Source organism: Callospermophilus lateralis, chromosome 18 (genome assembly GCF_048772815.1).
Source record: "Callospermophilus lateralis isolate mCalLat2 chromosome 18, mCalLat2.hap1, whole genome shotgun sequence".
NCBI lineage: Eukaryota > Metazoa > Chordata > Mammalia > Rodentia > Sciuridae > Callospermophilus > Callospermophilus lateralis.
Window position 1 is genome coordinate 40,425,025 of NC_135322.1, and position 23,620 is coordinate 40,448,644.

A 23,620-nucleotide genomic window follows, 5' to 3' on the forward strand; every position below is an offset into this window, starting at 1 on the left:
AATTGCTGAGGCTGACTTCAAACTTGCAATCCTCCTGCTTCAGTCTCTCAAGCCTCTGGGATTACAGGTTGCGTCATCATGCCCGACAGACTGACACTTTTAAAGTGGCAAGGAAAGATGATGATGATGATGATTATTATTATTATTATTGTTATCATTATTATTATTTTGTACTGGGAATTAAATCCAGGGCCTTTCACATACTAGTCAAGCCCTGAGCTACATGCCCAGCCCATTTTATTTTTGAGATAGGGTCTCGCTAACTTGCCGAGGATGGCCTGGAATCTGCCATCCTCTGCTTCTCAGGGGCTGGGATTACTGGAGTGTTCCACGGCTCCTAGTCATGGCCCCCGTCTCTGTTCTCCAAAGCCAAGCTGGTTTCTCCTTCCTCAGCCTTCACTTTTGCTCCTCTGCTCGGAAAGCTCTGCAGTCAGTAATCTGCAGGCGCGACCCTTCCTATCCTTCCCGTTCCGGCGGGGCTGTCACCTCCTCAGAGGGGCCTAGCTTGGCCACCCAGTCTCCCAGCACTCTGCTTGTTTTCTTCATAGCTCTCCTTATAAACCGCAGTTACTTATTACATTTTGTTTCTCTTGCCAGCTGGAGACCTCCATGAGGGCCGTGGACGCGACTGTGTCCCCAGGGCCTAGAACAGGGCATGACCCTTCAATGGTACTCAATAAAATAAGGGGTAATAAATCTCTTACGCCCCCGGAACTGTAGATCGTTCCCTCCAGGCAGAGCCGACTCCCACCACGTGGGCGGGGTGGGGGCGGCCGCCTCCGACGTGCCGGAGTGACAGCTCAGCCGGGCCCCGCCCCCATCCCGTCCCCGCCCCAGCCCCGCCCCCAGCCCCGCCCATGTCCTTGTCCTCCGCCGCTGGTCTCCATAAAGTTCATTCGGCGGCGCGCCGCGCGGGGCCTTCTGGGAGCGGCCGCGCCAGCCAATCAGGAAGTGCGGGCGGGCGGCGCGAGTAGCGGCGGCCGCGTTCCCCAGCCGGACCCGGACGGCAAGGAAGGCTGCAGTGCTACTAGGTAAGCGTGTGGCTGCGGCGGCTTTACGACCGGGGGTTGTCCTTGGACACTGGACCCCGAGGTTGGGCGGAGCTCTGCCCCCACGCTGGGAGCCTTGCCGCTCACTCTTGGCCTCCCGGCAGTCGGGCACGCCGGCCCCGGCCACCACACCTTGTCCAACCGCCCCATTCAGGCGCCGGGCTGCCGTGGGGCCGCCCTGTTTCTGCACGCAGGGCCTCGCCCCCAGGACCCTTCCTTCCCCTCGTAGGCTCTGCCGCGGCGCGCCACACCCCCGCCACGTTCCGCGCCAGCCCGCCGGGCTCCAAACCTTGGTGAAGGGCCTGAGTACCCACTGACCACGCCCTGCCAGCTCGCGTGCTCAACACCCTGTCCCACACCTTGTACGCGAGCCGTTGCCTTCCGAGGGAAGGGGTCGGGGGAGACCACCCCATGAGCTTCTGTCAACCTTGGTTTGTCTCCAACGGGTTGCTAATGATTGGAACCTGGAGGTGGCTCACCTTTCTTGGGCTCGCTGCATCTTTATCTTCTGCAAGGGCGATGCCAAGTATAATGGATTTGTTTTAAAAAATCACAGGGCTGACTCCATGGGTCTTTGGCCAAAGTTTGGACGATCCGACGATTTGTCCCTCTGCTAGGGGAAGGAGAATGACTTCTTCTTCTCCCCCCCCCCCCCAAGATGTCTTTGAACGCAAGCTGAGGTCACCTTTCATCTTCTGTCTGGGAGTGAGGGAGGGTATCCTCAGGCTTGAAGCTTTTTTTTCTTTCTTTCAACTCTTCTCCAGTGTGCATTTGTATTTTCCACATTTTCATTTTTCACTCATGTTGATATTATCCTGCTTTAACATAGACTAGCTAGCATCCATATTTATGTCTCCAGCTTAGGCTTCTGCTTGACCTTCACCTTGCTGCCTGTTTAATGTCTCCACTAAGATGGATGATAGTCGACTCAAACTGAGCATAGAGCTAGCAAGCTTCTCACCATCTCCTTCTCTAAAAGACTACTCATGCCATTTTTTTTCTTATGCCAGTAATAGAAAAAAGGATGGCCTTTGTGTCAGCTTAGCTGCTCTCTCTTTCTCATTTCACAGCTACTGCGTACAGCCCTGCCCCATCATCACCACCTCTCACCTGGATTATTGAAATAGCTTTCCATTTGGTCTTCTTACTTCTGCCCTGGTCCCTGTTTTCAGCATAGCACAAAGTGATCCTTTTTAAAACATAGGCCATCAAATCATATTCCCTCCTTACTTAATAAACCCTCCATTGAGTCCCACTTCAATAATAATAGTACAGTGAGCTGTTCAGCTTTATGTAATCTGATCCAATGTTGCTTTTCAAGTCTCAAATTCTGCTGCCCTCCCCTTTTACTGACATGCTTTGGCCTCAGGGCCCTTTACTTGCAGTTCAGTATCCATGTGGCTTACCCTCCCACTTTCAGGTCTTCACTAAGGACTTAATAACTGAGGCTTTCCTCACTTCTTGTCTTCCTTCATTGCTTTAGTTATTCTTGGCACTTGTATTTTGCTTATTTATCTTGTGTATAGTTTGTCTTCCCCCTCTAAAATATGAGTGTGGGGAGGTTTATGTTTTTTTCCAGGATGTGTGCCTAGCACCAAGACTTGACACACAATAATATAGTTGATAAATAAGAAATAAATCAATGTTCCAAGTTGTAGGTTTGGAGATACAGTGGTGAATGAGACAATTCTGCTGTCATTGGACTGATGTTCCTGTGGAGGACACCACAGCAGTAAATATACACACATAAAATGTGGTCCCTGGGCTCTTTTACTAAAGGAGAAGGGGATACTTGAACGGAGAACTGATTGAAATAAGAGAGTGAGTCCTGGGGATATCTGGGAGCATTTCTGTCAAGGGCAAAGACTTGATAAAGAAAATAAGTTTATTTAGTTTTAGAGGCAAAGTCCAAGATTAGCTTGCCCCATCAATTTGGAGCTCATGGCCTATGGCATGGTGGTGGAACCCCATTTTTCCATTTCACAGATGAGGCTTGTGGAGAGTAATTACTTTGTCCAAAGTCACTCAACTAATGAGTGGACTTGCTGGCTGAATCTTAGGGGTGCAGTGGAAGGTTGGGAGAAATGGCATGGGCAAGGATACAAAGCAGTGCCTGTACAGGGATGGTCAGGGACAGAAGAAATCAGATGACTATGTATAGGGTTTATCCTGAGAGTTTAGAAAGTCAAAAGCAGTGTCTCATCTGAAACCCTGTGAGAGGGAGCCAGCCAGGGCTTTTTAGCAGGAAAATGATGTTGGAAAGGTTGAGGTGGCCACAGAGAGCAGGATGATGTGCAATGGGAGAGGTTAGAATGGGGGCCTACATGTTCTAGCATCTCAACAAATACTAGGGTTTAAAGGAAAAGACTCTGGCTAAGTGATGAGGGGGATGGAAGCAACAGAACATTCCCAGGACGTAAGTACCTTTGCCAGATAATGAGTTTGGATTGTAAGTTTGGAGAATTAGGAATGTTTTCTGAATGTACAGAATTTGATTTCAGAGTTTTTGTTAGGGAGTAGCAAGAGTGTAGATAATGAGAATCCTGCCTGCTTGCTTTCATTTATCTATGTGTGTTTGGTTTCTGAGCCCGGAGAGGGAGGGACATTTTATAAGAGTACAGTCTGAGTTATGCTCAAATGCAAAGGCGAAGGGTGAATAAGAATCAGAGAGAAGGTGCTGGGGCCAGAGTTGAGAAGAGGGGAAGGGTAGCCAGGGGTAGTGGTGGTTGTGGACAGATACTTGTATGGTGAGATGTGGGATGTGTGTATATGTGTATAAAGGAGCGAGGGACAGAGATAGAGCTACAGACAAATATAATTGAGAGGAAATGCACAGGTGGTGCCTGGAAACTTCAAGTTGGAATTGGAGTGCAAGGGTACAGGTGTGGAGGTGACAGTTATTGCCATTGAGAATTCAGGGACAGTGGTAATGTAAGTACTCTGAAGTTGGGAATTTTGAACAGTCCAAAAATGGACAAATTATTAGGAATTATATTAGGTCATATATATAATTGAAAAGAATTCAGACTAATAGGTATAAAATGAAAAGTAAAAATTTCTCAGCTTTAACTTGTGGTGATAATGCTAATTGTTTTCTTTTATGTTAATAATGTTTCTTGCTTTTCCTCCTAAAAACTGTTAACAGACCTTAATGGTGTGGCTCCATGATTTCTTTGCGTATTCACTCTTGTGACCATTGTCGACATTGAGATATAGAACATTTCCGGTACTCACAGCATCTTTGTTAGCTAAGGTACCATACTGTATATTGAGTGGCTTAAACAACAGAAAAATTATCTTTGTAATGTTTTGAATAACCAATAAAAAAAAGAAAAGATAAATAAAAAAAAATAAAGAAAAAAAACAACAGAAAAATTATTTTCTCACAGTTTTGGAGCCTGGAGGTCTGTGCATGGTCGGATTCTGGTGAGGACTCTTCTTGGCTTGTAGATGACTGTCACCTTGCTGCTTATTTTCCTTACGTGGCTTTTCCTTGTTCCTGTGTGTGGGGAGGCAGGCTCTCTGGTGTCTCCCCTTTCTAGATAAGGACAGTAATTGCATTCTGAGGACCCCACCCTGATCACCTTACCTAAATCTCATTCCCTCCCAAAGGCATCTTCTCCAAGAACCTTCCCACTGGGGATTAGGGCTTCAAAAGGATTTTGAGGAGAACAGTTGAGTCCATATTATCTAGAGAGTTCTGTTATGCTTTCTTCCAGTAAGCATTTCTGCATGCCCCTAAGGATAACTTGTGTTCTGATTTCTAGCACCATTCCTGTTTTTAAGATCCATATGAATAGAATCATATTATGTTCTATTTTTGTGTTTGGCTTCTTTAGTTCTCCACTATGTCTATGAAACTTATCTGTTGACCCATGGAGCTGTAGTTTGATCTTTTCCATTGCTATGTGGTACCCCAGGCTGTGCATATAACACCATAAAAAACTGAGATGGGATAATTCTGTGAGGGGGAGGGACCTAGGCTTTTATTAGAACCTGATAAAAGGTTTAGTGCTTTTCTTACATTTAAAAATGCATATATTTCCAGGGTTTCCCAGTGCTTCTAATCTGGGTGTCGTGGCCTTCAGGACAAGAAGCCTTTGATTTATAGCAGATATTCTCAAGCTGGGAACTATTAATATTTAGGGCTGAATATTTCTTTGTTGAAGGCTGTGTGTTAAAGATGTTTACCAGAATCTCTGCCTCTTAACTAGATGCCTAAAGTTGTGACAACCAAAAATGTCTCCAGATATTTCCAAATGTCCCTTGTGGGGTGGTTATCCCCAGTGGAGAATCACTGGTTTAAAGAGATCCAGGGCCAAAGGCCTTTTGGGGCAAACTTGATGATCTGATTCTTCATTGCCGGTTGTAAGATGGAGCTGGTGTCATTTCTAAGGTTCTGTGTGTAGATAATTTCTGTTACATGAAAATGAGGCTGTTCCTTCTGAGGAAGCATAAAGTAAGTTTAAAGACTTCATAAAGTATCCCACTTTATGACTTTTTCTTGGTGGGCAGACCTTTGGAAATTACCTGAGACAACGCCATCATCTTACCAGTGAGGAAACAGGTTCAGGGAGGATCCAGTCCCAGGGTCAGGGGGTGATGTGAGGTGGAGCCAGGCTGGAGTCCATAGTTCTTACTTTCCAGATCGGCCTTCTCCTGGCTTGGACAAGGAGTTTATCAGAAGGTTTCTTACGTGGATTGTTTATGTTTCTACCAGGTACCAGGTTACTTTTCTGTGTTGGCTGAAGATCAGTCAATTCAAGTGATATTTTATGTATCAGGAAAACCTACACTTTTCTTACTGCTAATATTGAGTCATTCAGGACATTATTGTTACTAAATTACCTAAGTTTTTCTTTTCTGTCTAGGTTAATTTATATTAGCTCTTTGTTTTGTCTAGAAGTCTGTCTTCTGAATTATAATGAAGTCTACTGTCTTTTTAGTCTTATGGGACTATAAAGAATTATTCAACTTTTTTTTTTTTTGTACTGGGGATTGAATCCAAGGATGCTTTGCCATTGAGTTACACCCCCTAGCCCCCCCCCTTTTTTTTTTAATTTAGAGACAGAGTCTCACTAAATTGCCGAAGATCTCCCTAAGTTGCTGAAGCTGTCCTTGAACTTGTGGCCCTCCTGCCTCAGCCTCCTGAGTCATTGGAATTAATTACAGGCCTGCGCCATTGTCCCTGGCCAACAACAACTTTTTTATTCTATTACTCTTTTATTCTTTTTCCAGGGCTTCTGGAAAAGTAATATCTATTAAGGTGTGTTTTCTTTTGGTGGTTGTTGTAATTGATAGCCTTTAGGTACAGTAAAAAGTGGACTAATGTCTTCTAACCATAAAGAAGAGAGACAGTCAGAACGAGTACAGATTGAGTACCCCTAGCCCCTAACCCCAAATTCAAAATACTTCAAAATCAAACTTACTGAACAGGGGCTGGGGTTGTGGCTCAGTGGTAGAGTGCTTACCTAGCATGTGTGAGGCACTGGGTTTGATTTTCAGCACTATGTATAAATAAATAAAAGTCCACTGACAATTAAAAAATATTAAAAAAAACCCCACAAAAGTTTACTGAGCAAAAACCTGATGCCACAGAAGAAAATTCCACACTATGAAACTTTGTTTTGTGCACAGAATTATTAAAAATATTGTATAAAATTGCTTTCAGCCTCTTTTTGTTTTAAAGTATGTTTTGTTGACAGACCTTTATTCATTTATTTATACGCAGTACCAAGAATTGAACCCAGTGCCTCACACATGCAAAGGAAGCGCTCTCCCACTGAGCCGCTACTGCAGCCCTCCTTCAGCCTCTTTTTATGTATATGAAACGTAAATGAATTTGTGTCTGGATTTATATATATATATATCATATATCTCATTGTACATATGCAAATATTCCAAAATCTGAAGGGAAAAAAAAATCCCAAATCTGAAATACTTCTAGCCCTAAGCTTTTTTTTTTTTTTTTTTTTGCCAACTCCTGTTAGCTGTCTGAGCTGAACCTGATCCATACATGGATCCTGGTTCAGTGCTTACTACCCATACATCCTGGCAAAATTACCCTCACTAGAACAGGTAGTAAAAATACTTAAAAATATTAAAGGTGTGACATATGCTTTTCTTCTTCCCTCCTTAAAGTGTTTATTTGAAGAGTATATTTGAGGAAGATATTCTGTATATGATGAAATCTGTCCTGTATGTGTGCTTTTGACTTAATACACAGGATGTTAGAAGGAACTCATGTTCTTTTCAAGTATAGTGCAACATATTAGAACCCACATGAGTATATTTTTCTCCTTTATCACCCGCAATCCAAACAGCCCAGTTGTCCAAGAAATACAAAGGGCCGAGATAGATAAAAGAGGAAAGACAAGGTCATCCATCTTTCTTTGATGTTAAAGGAATCTCTCTTGAAGCAATGACTTGCAAGGGGAGCTATGCCAACTACTTTCCCTGCATAATTTCAATATGAATGGTTCCCCACTTACCATGGTTTGATGATTTTTCAACTTTATAATGGTGTGAAATCAATATACATTCAATAAAAATCACACTGTAAATTTTGATTTTTTTTTTTCCAAGCTACCAATATGACATAGTATACTCTGTTGAGATGCTGGGCAGTGGCAGAGCCAAACTCTCAGTCATACAGTCACAAGAGGAAATAGCAGATTCCACGTGTACTGTGTTGCTAGGCCATGATGTTCATTCAGTGGGTTAAGTGTATGAAATGCATTTTTGACTTATGATATTTTCAACTTACCACAGGCTTATTGAACATGATTCCATTGTAAATTGAGGAGCATCATATAATCAAATAATACTTATTACCACTAATTGAAGAGCTCTAATTTTACTATATCCCCAAATATTGCCCCTTTCCACTACAAAGATCCTGCAACTACCAAAAGCAGTTAGGTCCACTATACTTTTTTTGATGTTGTCAAATGGAGAGAGTTCATTTTTAGAAGTAATAGCCAACATTGCTAGTTACACATTTTTTTCTTCAAAATCTGCAACTAATAGTGTTTTTCCTATTTAGGATTATTTTAAATTTTTAACTGATAATAAAATAAGTTAAAAAAAATACTTTAAACAGAATGGGTAAGTAGAAGACTGGACTTTGAGCCCAGATCACTGGTTCAAATCCAGACTGTTCACTTACTAGCAGAACAAAAGGTGGATCAGTTTATTTCCGAGATAAAATCCAAATCTCTCCAACTCCTTCAAGGGGTTGCTATACACAAACTATTTTATAAAAACTGCTGGTTTATACCAATGTAAAGTGCTGTTTTAGTTTTTTCCCAAAGTTGCCAACTTGGCAACATTTTATCATTTAATTATAAACATCCCTGGCTTCAAAAAATCTCCTAGTAAATATTTGACATTAAATTATAACTTAATCAAAACTTTATATCATTAAGAACTTCTGGAAGACAGAATTTTTTTTTTTTTAATGTATATCTATCATCCTCTACAAACATGGCTTTTTGTTTTGTTTCATTACTGGGTATTGAACCCAGGGTGTTCTGTCATTGAGCTACTTCCCCAGTCCTTTATGGTTTTGAGATAGGGTCTCAAAATTGCTAAGTCTGACCTTGAACTTGGAATCCTCCTGCTAAGCCAAATAAACTAAGCAGGATTTTTAAAAAAATATTTTTTATTTTCTTTATCTATCTTTAGGTGGTGCTGAGGATCGAACCCAGTGCCTCACATGTGCAAGGCAAGTGCTCTGCCACTGAGCTACAACCCCAGCCCTAAGCAGGATTTTTATACTTTTAAGGTATAAAAAACCAGTGGGTCATTGGCCTTTATTTTAGGAGGGGCTTTTTTTTTTTTTAAACCAAAGGAGGAGGCTGGGGGATGGAGGTGGGGGAACAGGAGGAGAGAAAAATAAAAGAATCCAAAGAAGGATATTTTATGATGTGTTCAAAGTACATGAAATTCAAATTTTAACATCCATGATTAAATTTTTATTAGAGGACATACATTTATTTATTTTTACATTTTTTTTTTTTTTTTTTTTACATACTATCTATGGCTGCTTTCAGGCTACAATGGCAGAGTTGAGTAGTTGTGACAGAGATGGCCCACAAAACCTAAAATAGCCACTGTTTGCCCTAGGAGACTAGAAACTTGGCAAGAGTTGGTTGACAGGTCTAGTATGGGTAGCTGAGGCCTTTCATATGCCTCTTTGTCCCTGTCAGCTTTGAGGTTCTGAAGGCTCCACTGTTCTGGAGTATGTTCTAGAAGTAGCATTGGCCTGGGTCAAGAGAACTCTAGTGTAATGGTTATTTCTGGGATGATTCAGTGGTCTTTAGAGAACTCAGTCGTTCCCCAGCATGAGAGTCCACAAGCCCTGGGTAAATGTAAAGAGGTAGTCTACTGTGGCTGATGCTTTAAAATAAACTGATGAACTGATAATCGCAGAAAACAGATTCATAGACATTTTAATATAGTAAGCATGTATAGCATCAGAGACTGAGATTCAGATCACTTGCAAAATCCTGAAAGGGCCACTGTTTTAGAATACTGATTTTAAATGGTTTAAAAGAACTTAGCAGTTTGAGTATTTAAGTATCTATTCTTTTCTGGCTTGATTAAATATTTAACATGGTTATATCGAGGATGTAGAAATGATCAGGTTTTTCACAATTGACTCACTTGTTAACAGAAATGAACTGTGGGGCTGGGATTGAGCACTCAGCTATAGAGTGCTCGCCTAGCGGACCCAGGTTCGATTCTCAGCACCACATAAAAATAAAGGCATTGTGTTGTGTCCATCTACACCTAAAAAAAAAAAAAAAAAAAAAAGTGAACTGCAATTATTTGATGCATTTTTGCTCTGCTTTTATAATTTAGTTTGTTTCACCTTATATGCTGTTTGGGAATCCCACCCTCCCATTAAGAATGTTGATGTGCCCCCAGAATGTTTTTTGGACATTGAGTGACCAGAATGTTTTTTGGACATTGAGTGACAGGTTAAAGCAGACCAATGTAAAGAGATGGGAGTCTGGCCACTCCTTGCTTTAGTTCTGGGTGGGAACTGTCTCTCTAAAGCTGTGGACTTTAATTTTTTCTTTAATTTCCTCAGCATCCTGTAGGTGTGGGGAAGAGATCTAGATCTTGGGAACTTTCCACTAGGAACTTTCCTCATTTTTAGCAGAGTAGCATGCCCTACTGCAGTCTCTGAAAACCAGTGGGTCATTGTCCTTTGTTTTAGGAGGGGCTTTTTTTACTGAAGTGTGCTGCATGATCAGAAAAGCACACAGATCATGAGTCTAGGTTGATGAGTTTTAAGTGAACACACTGTTAACTAGCACTCAGAAAACCTGATTTTCAGCCCCACCCCAAGGTAACCAATCCATCTTCTAAGAGCAGTGATAAATTTGCCTTCCTTTTAAAGTTCTCAGTGTTTTGGATGGTTGGCAGTTTGATTCTCTGGACTGTACCTTCTGTGATGCTCTGCAAAGCACCTTTCAGAGTTGCCAAAGGCCTCTCCTAATTGCACAAAGGCTTAGTCATTGTTGACCTATAAGAGTCCTAGTGCTGTGAGCCTGTCCTTGCTGACCCTTCCATGTCCAGACCCTCTTTGCTGCAGTTTTAGATCCCATTTCTGTGAGTTCTTTATATGTATATATATATTTAGATGTGTGTGTGTGTGTGTGTATGTATGTATGTATGTGTGTGTATATATATATATATATATATATATATATATATATATATATATATATATTTGATTGTAGATGGACACAATATCTTTATTTATTTATTTTTATGTGGTGCTTAGGATCGAACCCAGTGCCTCACACATGCAATGCAAGCGAGCGCTCTACCACTGAGCCATAACCCCAGCCCCACCCACTTCTTACTGTGGCTTCTTCCTGGCTCCCTTCTCAATAGCTCTCCAGATTTTCCAACACAAAGCTTGGATTTTGGATTTTTTTCTCCCCTGGATCATTTGGACAATGCTAGGAAGGCTCCCCCCCCCCTTGGGTTAGAATTGATTTAATGGCTTAATCTTTATTTTATGGCTAAATTGATATTTATTTTGTGTAGGTGATAAAAACTATAAGTTTATGAAATCATTAATTGAAAACATTTTAATGAAATGGGATGATGACTACATCAAAGTATAGATATGAAAATTCAGTAAAACTTTTAATTTCTTCTGTTTGAGTTATAATGCAGGACAGATCCAATTTTTTCCCAACTGTGGTGTTATAATCCAAGTGTGATGATACACATCTGTAATCTCAGCTATTCAGGAAGCTGACAGGAGACTCCTAAGTTCAAGGCCAGTCTCAGCAACTTGATGAGACCCTGTCTCAAAATAAAAAGGTCCAGGTAAATGGCTCAGTGGTAAAGCGCCCCTGGGTTTGAGCTCTAATACCAAAAAAGCCCAAACAAAAAACAAAACAAACAAAAAACCCCAACAAACAAAACTGTGATATTAAATATATCTCTTTCTTTCCTCCCAAGCAGATGTGGGATATACTCAATTTTCTTTGTATTCCTAACCTGAGACATGTAGAAAATTCTTTCTACATCTACCTATTTATTCTTTTGGTTTGGAGTTCTGCTCACCTGAAAACTTGGCTATTCTAAAATACTACTGATTTTCATCTGGATATTTAGAGGGAAAGCACTTGTCTGAACCAAATGTGATCTGAATTCATGCCACTTACACTATTAATGCCTTATGCTCTGCAGCCCCATAAATGTTAAGTATCAGTTGGTAGTCAGAAGGGAATGTTTTTGCTCAGGTCTCTGAGTGCCAGTGGATGCTGATTTGGCAGGGGAGGACAGGAAGCCTTTGAGAAGGACAGATTTCCCACAAGTAGAGGAGTAAAAGCTCTCCAACTCATTTGACAAATGAGCACCAGGCATTGGTGCCAGACACTGTTTGAGGACCTTGGGGTACATCAGTGGCCAAAACTCTGTCTTTGTGCAGTTTATCTTCTAGTGAAGGTGATAGTAAGGGAGATGGGGAAGGGCTGGCCTGGGGTTTAGTTGCATTTTTAAATAGAATATTCTGAGGTGGCTTCAAAGGCAAGGTGACACCTGAGCTGAAACAAGGAATCAGCCATGAGTTAACAGGAAGAGGCTTTAGGTTAGAATGTGCTTGATCCATGGAGACCAGCAGGGAAGCCCCAGTGTGGCCAGAGTCCAGGCAAGGAGTGGCACTGGAGCTGGAGATGAATATGGGTAGTAAGGGGAACTGGGGCCCCATCCGCTGCACTCTTCTTTTGTTTATGAGGTTTAAGCAGAGGAGGGGTATCATCTGACTGAATTTAAAAGGATCACTGGTTGTTAGGTTGGGAGTACATTGTGGGAGGCAAGTTCTGAAGAATACCTTCCTATCTACCATCCTCATTCTCTCACAGGCAGAGATGGCCTGTTACAGCCTGATTGTGTTGCATCAAAAAACAAAAAAAAAATTTTTCTTTACAATCATTTTCTAGAAACTTTGGTTTAAAAGTGATGGTGTTTTTGATTTTTTAAAATAAAGATTAAAGTCAGCTTGAAACTTCATAACCAAAGTGTTTTCATGTTTACTCCAGCTAAGCTATTTTTGCTCTAACATCTTGCCCCTGCATTTAAAGTTAATGTCCTTTAATGCTCATTTTAAAAAGTCCTTATCTTCCTGCTGTGGATTTATGGCGGTAATGGTGCCCTTTTAACATTAACCTGTTCATAGCTGAGATATAATTATGTATTATATTAACATTATAACTATAATGCTAGATCAGTAAGATTTCATATATGCAATAGAAGCCAGGGATTTAAAACAAAGAAGGGAAGAATAAGCAACAAGAGCTACTGTTTAAAGGAATTTCTTCTCCCTTTAAAGAATGATGATGATACATTTTATCTTGTATTGACTCAAATGGTGGTAGGAGTTAGAAACATTCTTTTGGACAGGGAGAATGTTTTTATACTGGATCATCTTATAGAAATATGGTATAGTATATTTAAGAATCATAAATGTATGTTAAATAGCAACACTATTCATAGGGCTTTTCTCTAACATTTTGGAGAAACAGCTGGTCTTGCTAATCATGTTCAGTCTAACAGCTAGCTACTATTTATATTAGCAGAATTATTAGTAATATCTGTATTTTTAAAAACAGGTATAGTAACAATTAAGTCTAATGTCCTGAATATCATGCATAACGAATGGACACTGCCCTTAGTGATCTTGTAAGCTAAAGAACATGTGAATGGAGACCTGGGCAGGAGTGAAAAAGAAAGTCTTTGTGTTATTGATGATACAGTTGTGTTAGAATAAATGAGGGTGGGGTTGGTCAGAAGAAGACCTGTGTTCTGATTCAGTTCAGTCAAATCATAGCAGAGTATTCTGGGCATGTAACTAAGCTTCCACGGACTGTAGTTGCTTCTGTCTCCTCAGGAGCCTCATGGGGTCATTGTGAGGATTCTGTGAGGTAAGGCCCTATACGCTGTGTGGCACCCTTTGGTATTTTTCTGAGACCATCGGAGGAGGAGGAGGTGGTGGTGGTGTGGAGTGCTTGTTCTTTGATTCTCCTGGAGGGGGCTTCCATTTCTGTCTTCTGTAGGTTTGTAGAAGGAGGCTGGGATTCTGGTCTGCAGCTTAATATCTTTGCGTTTGTTCTGGTGGCAGAAATCAGTCTTGGGGCTGTCAGTATGCACAGAACTGATCTGTTACTTCACAGCCTGATTCATTTTCTGTGTCAGGCCTGTTCTTGGGTTATGTTCAGGAACAAATCCTGCTTGTTGATGAGCTGCCTCCTTTTCTATTTACAAAAAGTCCTAGTGTTTCATTAAGCTGGTAACAGACTCAGGCAATATTTGAAGTCTATCTTTCCCTTGATTTAGGTCTTTTCTTTTTTCTCCCCCACCTAGGATCTGTGTTTCCAATGGATACTGAGGGGTTTGGTGAGCTCCTTCAGCAAGCTGAACAGCTTGCTGCTGAGACTGAGGGCATTTCCGAGCTTCCCCATGTGGAACGGAACTTACAGGAGATCCAGCAAGCAGGCGAGCGCCTGCGTTCCCGTACCCTCACACGCACGTCCCAGGAGACAGCAGATGTCAAGGCGTGAGTACTGGTGGGGAGGCAGCGCTGGTTCTGAGTGGTTTCCGGGGCAGGACCCATTTCTTCTTTCCTGCCTTGAATTTGGATGCAGTCTGTGAATGACAGTCACAAGCCATATTCTCAGGAACTGAAGAGAGGTTTTGTAAACAGGTTGGCAGCCTTTGACTCCCTGCCTGTCTCGGGTTCTCCTGCCTGTCTGTCTGACCTCAGAGCCCATATCACAGGCAGAGATGATGGGGTGGGAAGGGACTGAAAGAGCTCTGTTATGCAGAAACTGTTTGGGCTTGCTGAGTCAAGAGTCCTAAGTGGCCTATAATGTGTTAGTAGATGCAGTTAAGTGGTACCTTCCAAGCTAGAAAGCCCTCAGCAATGAGCAAAATTTTTAAGGGTGTTTGGGAAAAATTGATGAGTACTCAGTGCTGAGAATCCATCTAAGTGGGGATGATTCTGTCTGCTCATTGTCAGTGACCCCAGAGGCTCCCTTTGAAAGGCCTTGAAATACAGTGCCTTCTAGCTGATTGTAAAACAGCAAAGTGGGTGAGCCCTGAGAGACTGCTACTCAGGGAAAATGCTGAGTAACCAGGGCAGCAGCTACTGCTTGTGCACTGCATCAGTTGGGTTGTCGATTCCTCACAGGTGTGTTTATAGTCTCCAGTGTGCCAAGCCTGGATCATATATGGGACTATAATCATGAATTAAGAAGGCATGGTCCTTGCCCTCAAGGAGTTTATAATTTGGGGAGCAGACCAGAAAAAACAAAACATTTTGCTTTTTGTAAGGAGTATGAAGTATGATTTATTGGTTACTTACTCTTTGTCAGAAACCTGATTTGACTTAAGATTTTGCCTGCACAGCCAGCATTAGTGCTGTGATCTCCGTCTAACAGTGGGACAACAACAAAGGCTCAGAGAGGGCAAGTAACTCTCAGATTCCTCACTTGGTGAGACAACACTCAAACCCAGAGCACACGTTCCTGTAGACCTGATGGAAGGGCCATGGTAGGATGAAAGGCAGCTGCTAACATGACTTTATATGGGTCCGGAAAATCACTGAGATTTCTGTGCAGGAAATATAGTAAATTTTCTGACATTGCCTTAGTTTTCGTTTCTTTTTGGTGGTGGGGGACCGGGATTGAATTTAGGCGCACCCAACCACTGAGCCACATCTCCAGCCCTATTTTTTTGTATTTTTAGAGACAGGATATCACTGAGTTGCTTAGTGCCTCACCGTTGCTAGGCTGGCTTTGAACTTGTGATTCTCCTATCTCAACCTCCTGAGCTTCTGGAATTACAGACATGTTCCACCACTGCCTGGCCTTAGTCTTCATTTCTTGAATTTGAGAAAGACTAAGTGGTGGTGTTGATGCAGGGACATTGTCTGTTTTAGATACTTAATACCTGTTATAGGAGTGATTATGAGGCCTATATTATTTTTTGCAACTGATCTTGAGAACTGAATTTTTGGCCAGCTGTGGTGGTGCATACCTGTAATCCTAGCGGTTTGGGAGGTGGCCTCAGGAGGATCCCAAGTTCAAAGCCAGCCTCAGCAATTTAGCAAGGCCCTAAGCAACTCAGCAAGACCTTTTCTCTAAATAAAATATAAAAAAGGGCTAGGGATGTGGCTCAGTGGTTAAGTGCCTCTGGGTTCAATCCTTTGTACCAAAACAAATAAACAAACAAACAAATAATCAAAAAAACAGAACTCAGTGTTTTGGCTACAGTGTCAATAAGGATGTTGTGGAAATTTTTCAGTGGGCCTCTCCAGATTGTTACTTTTTAAAATACTAGTTGATTCTGGTTCTGTTGACATTTGTAAAAGCAAGTAAGAGGAATCCTGGCAGGATTTTTTTTTTTTTTAAACTATCTAGCCTTGGAGCAAAATGTAGCCAACTGTTCCCCCACACTGTTCTCCAAAGTTCCAGCCAGCCTTTAGACATTTCTGCTAAGCTGCCCTCCCTACAGGCCCCTTACTGCTGCTCCTGGCTGCCTGCAGCTCCCCCCAGCCTTAAGCATGTAGGCTCTGCTGTGTGCAGAGATGCTGCTGGGGCACTAGGCCTGGGCTGCCAGCTGAGTTGCTATAGTTATAATTTAATTGCATCAGCTTTACAGCCTATTAAGAGCAAAAAAGGAAAATGTTTTCTTGGTAACAATTATCAGTCATATTCTTTCTTGTAAATTTCCATTCTTCTTCATCTCTTTCTACCTTAAATTCATTATTTTAGGGAGGAGGAAGTTGGAACATTGAAAGAATGGGTATAGGGTGGGGCAAGAGTTTAAAAAGAGACCAAAAGGCTGATGACTGTATTTTTCCATTTTCTTGATAAGCAGAGACAGAAAGTGTGATGCGAATATTTTAGTACATGATGAGGGCTGAAGAAAGAACAGAGTAGGAAAAAACAGTTTTAAATTAAAAATTTTGAAAGACAATTCTGTCTTTAAGATGTTAGTTTGGATTATAGATTTAAGACTGAATTGTTTTGTGCAGAATTTTTTTTTTTTTTTGAACGTGATTTTATCATTCAAAATTTTATTATTTTTTTTTATTGGTTGTTCAAAATATTACAAAGCTTGTGCAGAATTCTTTTATTCATTTTATATTTTGTTGGATTTTGCATTTTGGGGAATGGATTTGATAGCTTTTTTTGCTTGTGTGTGTTTGATCTTTTTGAATTATTCAATTTTTTTCCCACCTAAAGAAGAGTATACATAATATTTAAAGGTGTAAACCAGGGGTTTGCAAACTCTAGCACATGAGCCACATCCAGCCTATTAAAGTTTTATTGGAACACAGCCATGCTAATTTGTTTGTGTATTATTATCTGTGCTGCTTTTGTGCTACAATAGTAGAGTTGAGTTGTTTTGACAGATTATATGGACTGCAAAGCCTGAAATATTCTTTTACAGAATAAGTTTAGTGACTCCTGGCGTAAATAATAAATTCGATGAATATCCAAGTGCATATTGCACAGTTAAGATATATAATATTGGTATCTCTGAAGCCCTCTCTAAGTGCTTACCATCCATTGCATCCCCCACTTTTCCTATCAGAGATGGCTTGCTGGATTTTTCCATTTAAATTCTGAAGCCAGACAACCTAGAGGTGTACAAGAAAAAGCCAGCAGTCACTCTCTCCCTCTAACTTTATCTTCCAAGGTTACTAATGTTATTAATTTGCTTGTTCTTTTACAGTTTTTTCATGATTATATAAAGCATATGCAAACATTTTTTTGACCAAAGTTATATGGCAAATTATAACTTCACTTGTGATACCACTACTAAGCTTTCTTTTTAGGCACTTAGTATTTGTTGGGCACTGTGCCATGCACTTAATATGTATTATATAATTTCCTCCTAAACTCACCCTGTGAAATAAATAAAAAGGGTCAGATGGCAAGTGGACAACAAGAATTCAAATTCAGCTTGGTCAGTAGGAATCTTTTGACTTTTGCCATATGGCAAATTCCTGAAGGGTTTTTAGTTCCCAAAGGATAAGTATCCTCCTGACTGGTCTGCAAAGCCTGAAAGATTGGAAGGGCAGGGATTATTATTCATATTTAACAGAAAAAAATTAAAGCTTGCAAAAGAATGTATGTAATATTTTCAGTAGTAAATATTAAATGAGACTTGAACTCAGGCCTCCTGACTTTTTTTCCTGTATCCCATGTATACTGGGAATAGTTTTTGTCCTTTTGCTCTCCTAGGACTGAAGTGTTTGACTCTAGTTTCTATGATTTTCTGCTTATGGGGCTGTCTAGCTCATAGGAACGGGGCATGTGAAGGCAGGGAACTTCGGAATTTTCCATCCTTAAAAACTGAAAGTTTTGTAAAACCATCTTTACCCTAGATTTCCTATCTCTTTCATCAATATTTCCTTGTCCCCTTCCTTCTTTCTTGCCATCAGAGTTTCTGCATGTGTTGGGTATAAGCCATACAGTGCACATATGCCACCCATTTAGAGGACCATTCTTTCCTAATAATTCTAAGTGTGAATTTTTAAATTCTGAAGGTTTCAGCTTTACAGAAATGAATCAATCATTTGGGCACTGTACAGATGCATCCTCACATATCACTAGTGGAGGTAAAGTACTATGGGACAGAATTTAGAAATAGCTAGGAAAGTTGACCCAGTAATTTCATTTCTAGGGCTCTATCCCAAAGACAAACTGACAAAAATATGAAAAGTTTTGTGCAGACAAATATTCATTGTAGCATTATTTGTAATAATAGTAAGAATCAGAAACAACTAAAATGTCCGTCATTAGGGCACTGGTTGAATAAGTGGTATATCTGTATACTGGAGTAGTTGGTCAGTAGTACCAAGGAACATACACTACCGTGAGAAAATACACCACCATGGAATGATTATAGGGCATATTATTAAGTAAAAACTGCAAGGTGAAAGAAAGTGTATAATAACTATACCATTTATTTTGAAAAGCAGGTAAAAGACATCTGTGTTCATGGATCAGACAACATAATATTAAGTTGTTAATACTCTTCAAAAAATTTTTATTTATTTTTTTGGTACCAAGGATTGAACCCAAGGGTGCTCAACCACTGAGCCACATCCCCAACTTTTAAAACTTTTTTATTTTGAGGCAGAGTCTTGCTTAGGGTCTTGCTAAGTTGCTGAAGCTGGCCTTGAATTTGTGATCTTCTTACCTCAGCCTCCTGAGCCATTGGGAGCCACTGAGATTCACAGGCGTGTACCACCATGTCTGTAGTACTCCTCAAATTTATCTACAGATTGAACAAAAACTCTTATCAGAATCTCATTTGGCCCTTTTTTCAGAAATTGATAAGTTGCTCCTAAATGTAAGGAACCTATAATAGCCAAAACAATCTTTAAAAGGCAGAAGAACATCGGAAGACTCATATTTCCTATTCAGAACTTACTGGAGCCAGGTGGGCTGGCACATGCCTGTAATCCCAGGACTCCGATGACTGAGGCAAGGGGATTGCAAATTCAAAATCAGCCTCATCAATTTAGCCAGTTCCTAAGCAAGAAACCTGTCTTAGAGAGACCCTGTCTCAAAATAAAGATATAAAGGGGCTGTGGCTGTGGCTCAGGCTGTGGCTCAGTGGCAGAGTGCTTGCTTAGCACATGTGAGTCACTGGGTTTGATCCTTAGCACCATATACAAAAATAAGTAAATAAAATAAAGGCATGCTACCCATCTACAACTACAAAAAAATAACTTTAAAAAACATAAAAAGGGGCTGGGGATGTGGCTCAAGCGGTAGTGTGCTCACCTGGCATGCGTGCGGCCTGGGTTCGATTCTCAGCACCACATACAAAGAGAGATGTTGTGTTCGCCGATAACCAAAAAAAAAAAAAATATATATATATATATATTAAAAATTCTCTCTCTCTCTCTCTCCCTCCCTCCCTTCCTCCCTTCCTCTCTCTTAAAAAAAAAAAAAACATAAAAAGGGCTGGGGATGTGGTTCAGCAGTTCAGCACCTCTGGGTTCAATCTCTAGTACCAAAACAAAACAAAAAAACCCCAACAACCCACCCCCCCCCCAAATCCATAAAAACCTTACTAGAAAGCCATGGTAATCAAGATTTTATGATGCTGGCATAAAGATGTGAATCTGACATATAGATTGATGGAACAGAATTATGAGTCCAGAAATTAGTCCATGTGTCTGTGATTAACTGATTTTCAGTAAGGGTACCAGGACCATTCAGAGTTGAAAGACATGTTTTCAACTAATGGTGCTGGGACAACTAGATCAATTGAACTTCATCAAAATTAAAAACTTGTGTGATTCAAAGGACACTCTAAAGAAAGTTAAAAAAAAGCCAGGCCTGGCGGCATATGCCTGTGATCCCAGTAGCTTAGGAGGCTGAGACAGTAGAATCGGGAGTTTAAAGCCAGCCTCAGTAAAAGTGAAGGGGTAAGCAACTCAGTGAGACCCGTCTGTAAATAAATTACAAAAATAGGGCTGGGGATGGGCTCAGTGGTAGAATGCCCCTGAGTTCAATCCCCAGTGCCAAAAAGAAAGTAAAAAAAAAAAAAAATCTACAGAATGAGAAAATATTTGCAAATTATGTATCTGCTACAAGACTTGCATCCAGAATGTGTTTTTTAAATAAATAAATATATACACACACACACACACACACACACACACACACACATATATATATATATAGTTGTTTTGTTGTAGATGGACAGAATGCCTTTATTTTTATGTGATGCTGAGGATCAAACCCAGTGCCTTATGTGAGTTAGGTGAGCACTATACCATTGAGCCCCAGCCCCAGAATGTGTTTTTAAAAAACTCTTAGAATTGATTAACAGAAGATAAACAACCTGACTTTAAAATGGGCAAAAAGATCTTTATCCAGTATGGCAAGTGAAAAAATGCTCAACATCATTAGCCATTAGGGAAATGTAAGTCAAAATACGGTGAAGTATCACCTCATACCTACCAGAGTAGTTGTAATTAAAAAGATACAATAAGTGTTGACAAGATGTGGAAAAAATTGAAAGCCTCACATACTGTTGGTGGGAATATAAAATAGTTCAGCCTTGTTAGAAAACACATCATTAGTTCCTCAGAAGGGTAAATACAGGTGCCATGTGATCCAGCAGTTTAGTTCTTAGGTGTATACCCAAGAGATGAAAACATTTGTCCACACAAAAACTTGTATATGAATGTTCATGGATGAATTTTCTAATAGCTAAAAAACAGAAGCACCCCTAAAGTCCTCCAACTGGTGAAGGGATTCATAAAATGGACATGGCTATATGATGGGATGTAATAAAGAGGAATGAAATACCAATACATGCTCTAACGTAGATGAACCTTGGAAGTCTTACGCTAATTGAGAGAAACCAGCACAAACGATTGCATATTGTATGATTCTATTTATGTGCAGTGTCCAGAACAGGCAAATCTAGAGAGAGAGAAAAATAGGCTACTGGTTGTCAGGGGTGAGAGGATGCGGGAAAGTGAGAAGATGGGGGAAGTGAGAAGTGATTACTAATGGGTAAAGATTTTCTTTTTGGGTGAGAAAATGTTCTAAAGTTGACTGTGGTGATGGTTGTGCAAATCTGATTATACTTAAACACTGAATTATATACTTTCAATGGGTGGATTTTATAGTATGTGGATTTTATCTTTATAATCTGTTTTTAAAAAGCAGGTGATGCAAATGTACGTACATATTGCTAATAAAATGAAGGAAAGTATTTAAAAGTATCAGGATTTGTTTAAATCAGGTATGATAAGGCACAGACAGGGAAATGACTGTCGTGAAGGAAGTTTTCACTCACAGATCCCTAGAAACGGGTCCATATAGATCCACAGGGCCATACAGGAAGTCCTGGGATTGATCAGGAGAGGTGGCAGTCATGATTTTGAAAGATTTAGTCCTGAATATCATAATCCTGATGTTGAAATCCTGAGTGTCAAATTTCCAAAAATGCATTCATGTGGGGGAAAGAAAAGGCTATATAAGAGGGGCAGAAAGCCAGGTTTTGGAGATGGGGTTGACCACGAAATTCAGCAGCCATGAAACCTCAGTTTAAAAATTCATCCTCTGTCTGCATTGGCATTCTTATGAAGTTCCAGGAGCTTTTAATGAATTAAAGTTGCATTGGCCTAAAGAAGCCAGCAGTTTCCGACTAGTTTGAAAATAATTAAGTGCATGGTAGGACAAGAGGATATTCATACAGTGGTGTTTCTTGTCCATCACTGTTGTTTCTGCCAAACTTGTAGTCTGAGTGCATAGAGAATGGACTAAAGTTTTGTTTACTCCAACAACAAAGAAGCATGGCACAGAGGATAGGAAGACCTAGTAGGGAATGATTATGTCAACACATATCAGATCATGGAAGAATTTAAAAAGAGCAGCATCACATGGAAAATGAATGTGAATGAATTCTTTAAGGGGAGTCATGTCCTAAAAGAAAAATAACAGCTATCCATCTTGATGCAAAACTTCAAGATATAGTTAATGGGCTGGATATGTGGCTCAGCTGTCTGAGGCCCTGGGTTCCATCCCCAGCAGTACATATTCATTCATATTCTCTCTCTCTATATATATATATTTTTTTTCTCTCTCTCTCTATATATAATGCGTGTGTGTGTATGTTATATGTAATATAAATATATATACTTTTTTTGGTAATGATCATGAAAGTTGGCCAGCAGTAATAGACTGTGAGAGAGTCTGGTGGTCCATTTTCAGAATACAGTATTTATCCTTAAATGTAAAATTACTGAGGGTATAAGAAAATCAGCTAAAGAGGAAATAGAACAACTGGTTCCCAGCAGATAACACCTGAGTGTGACAGATTCACAGCCCCTTGACAAACAGGAGGTGAGGGGGAATGGGTCAACCTGACCAACAGAGATAAACTTCACATAGGCTAAAATGCACTTAATCCCAGAAAGGCCTTTCTAGCTACAAGAGGACTGAGGGAGGTGGAACTGACTGAAGGTATCTTTCTACTCCTGGGGAACTGGGGGAGGAACCTTCCTCACTAGGGATAGAATGCTGATTGTAAGTGCTCTGGGGTTGCCTGCTCCTCCAGACACCTGATCTTGCAAGAACGTCATTAAAGTCTCACATTCTCTACCTTTTGTCCCAGTCCAATTCTTTGGGTTTGGACAGGTGAGCATGTTTCTCACATGGAATACCACCATGTAATTGCCCATAATCTATTTCTAGAATATGCTTTTTCATGTCAAATTGAATTTTTAATTTTCTTAAAATTTTCTTCCACACTTTTAAATCATCAGCATTCTATTTTTTTTTTTCTCAATTTACTGTGCTGTGTATTTCATTTCACATGATTTCCAATGCTGGAAGTATAAATTATGTGAGAACTTTTTAGAGACTTCTCATTTGTTTCTTGACTTTTTTCTTACAAATTTGACTTCATGCAAACATATTATCACCACATTGATTTTTATGTCTAAGTATTATGCATTTATGTAGAACCATTAAAACAGTGAATGAAGGAATGTCTTTTTCATACATCTGCATTTGTGAAGGATAAAATTTCTTAATTACTCAGCTCTTTGGACAACTGCGTATGTGGTGGGAACCCATCCTGATTTCTGATCAGTTTCATTAAAAGACTTAGGTTGTTTATCATGGCATTTCAAGATAACTGCAGGCAGAAAGCTGGGTGCATACAATTACCAACCATAGTGATAAGTTTTTATGGATTTTGCTTCTTGACCTGTTTCTTTTTCTTTTTAAAATATATATATGTGTATTTTAATTGTAGATGGACACAGTATCTTTGTTTATTTATTTTTATGTGATGCTGAGTATCTAACCTAGTGACTTATGTGCGAGGCAGGTGCTCTACCACTGAGCCCCAGCCCCAGCCCTTGACCTGTTTATTTTTGAATATGAGTTTGTCTGCTCTTGTTATGCCCATGTGATTGTCAGTAGTATATTTGTTTACACTTGCAAAATACGTTAATATTGCCTATTGTGTAAAGTGGCCTATGAAGTATTTTG

At 40.3% G+C, this 23,620-nt stretch overlaps 1 protein-coding gene across 2 annotated transcripts in view; it reads left to right on the plus strand.

The window, feature by feature from the left end:
* Nucleotides 1–950: 950 nt before the first annotated feature.
* Nucleotides 951–23,620, plus strand: part of Nup93 (nucleoporin 93) — a 98,365-nt gene continuing 75,695 nt past the window's right edge. Inside the window, exons 1-2 of one of the 2 annotated variants that reach the window (XM_076838466.1) lie at nucleotides 951–1,027; nucleotides 13,937–14,133. In XM_076838466.1, coding sequence (XP_076694581.1) covers nucleotides 13,955–14,133 — 179 coding nt within the window. In that variant the 5' untranslated portion in view covers nucleotides 951–1,027; nucleotides 13,937–13,954. Of the gene's footprint in view, nucleotides 1,028–8,761; nucleotides 8,836–13,936; nucleotides 14,134–23,620 lie in introns of those variants that run through there. The other variant, XM_076838467.1, reaches the window with a different exon arrangement.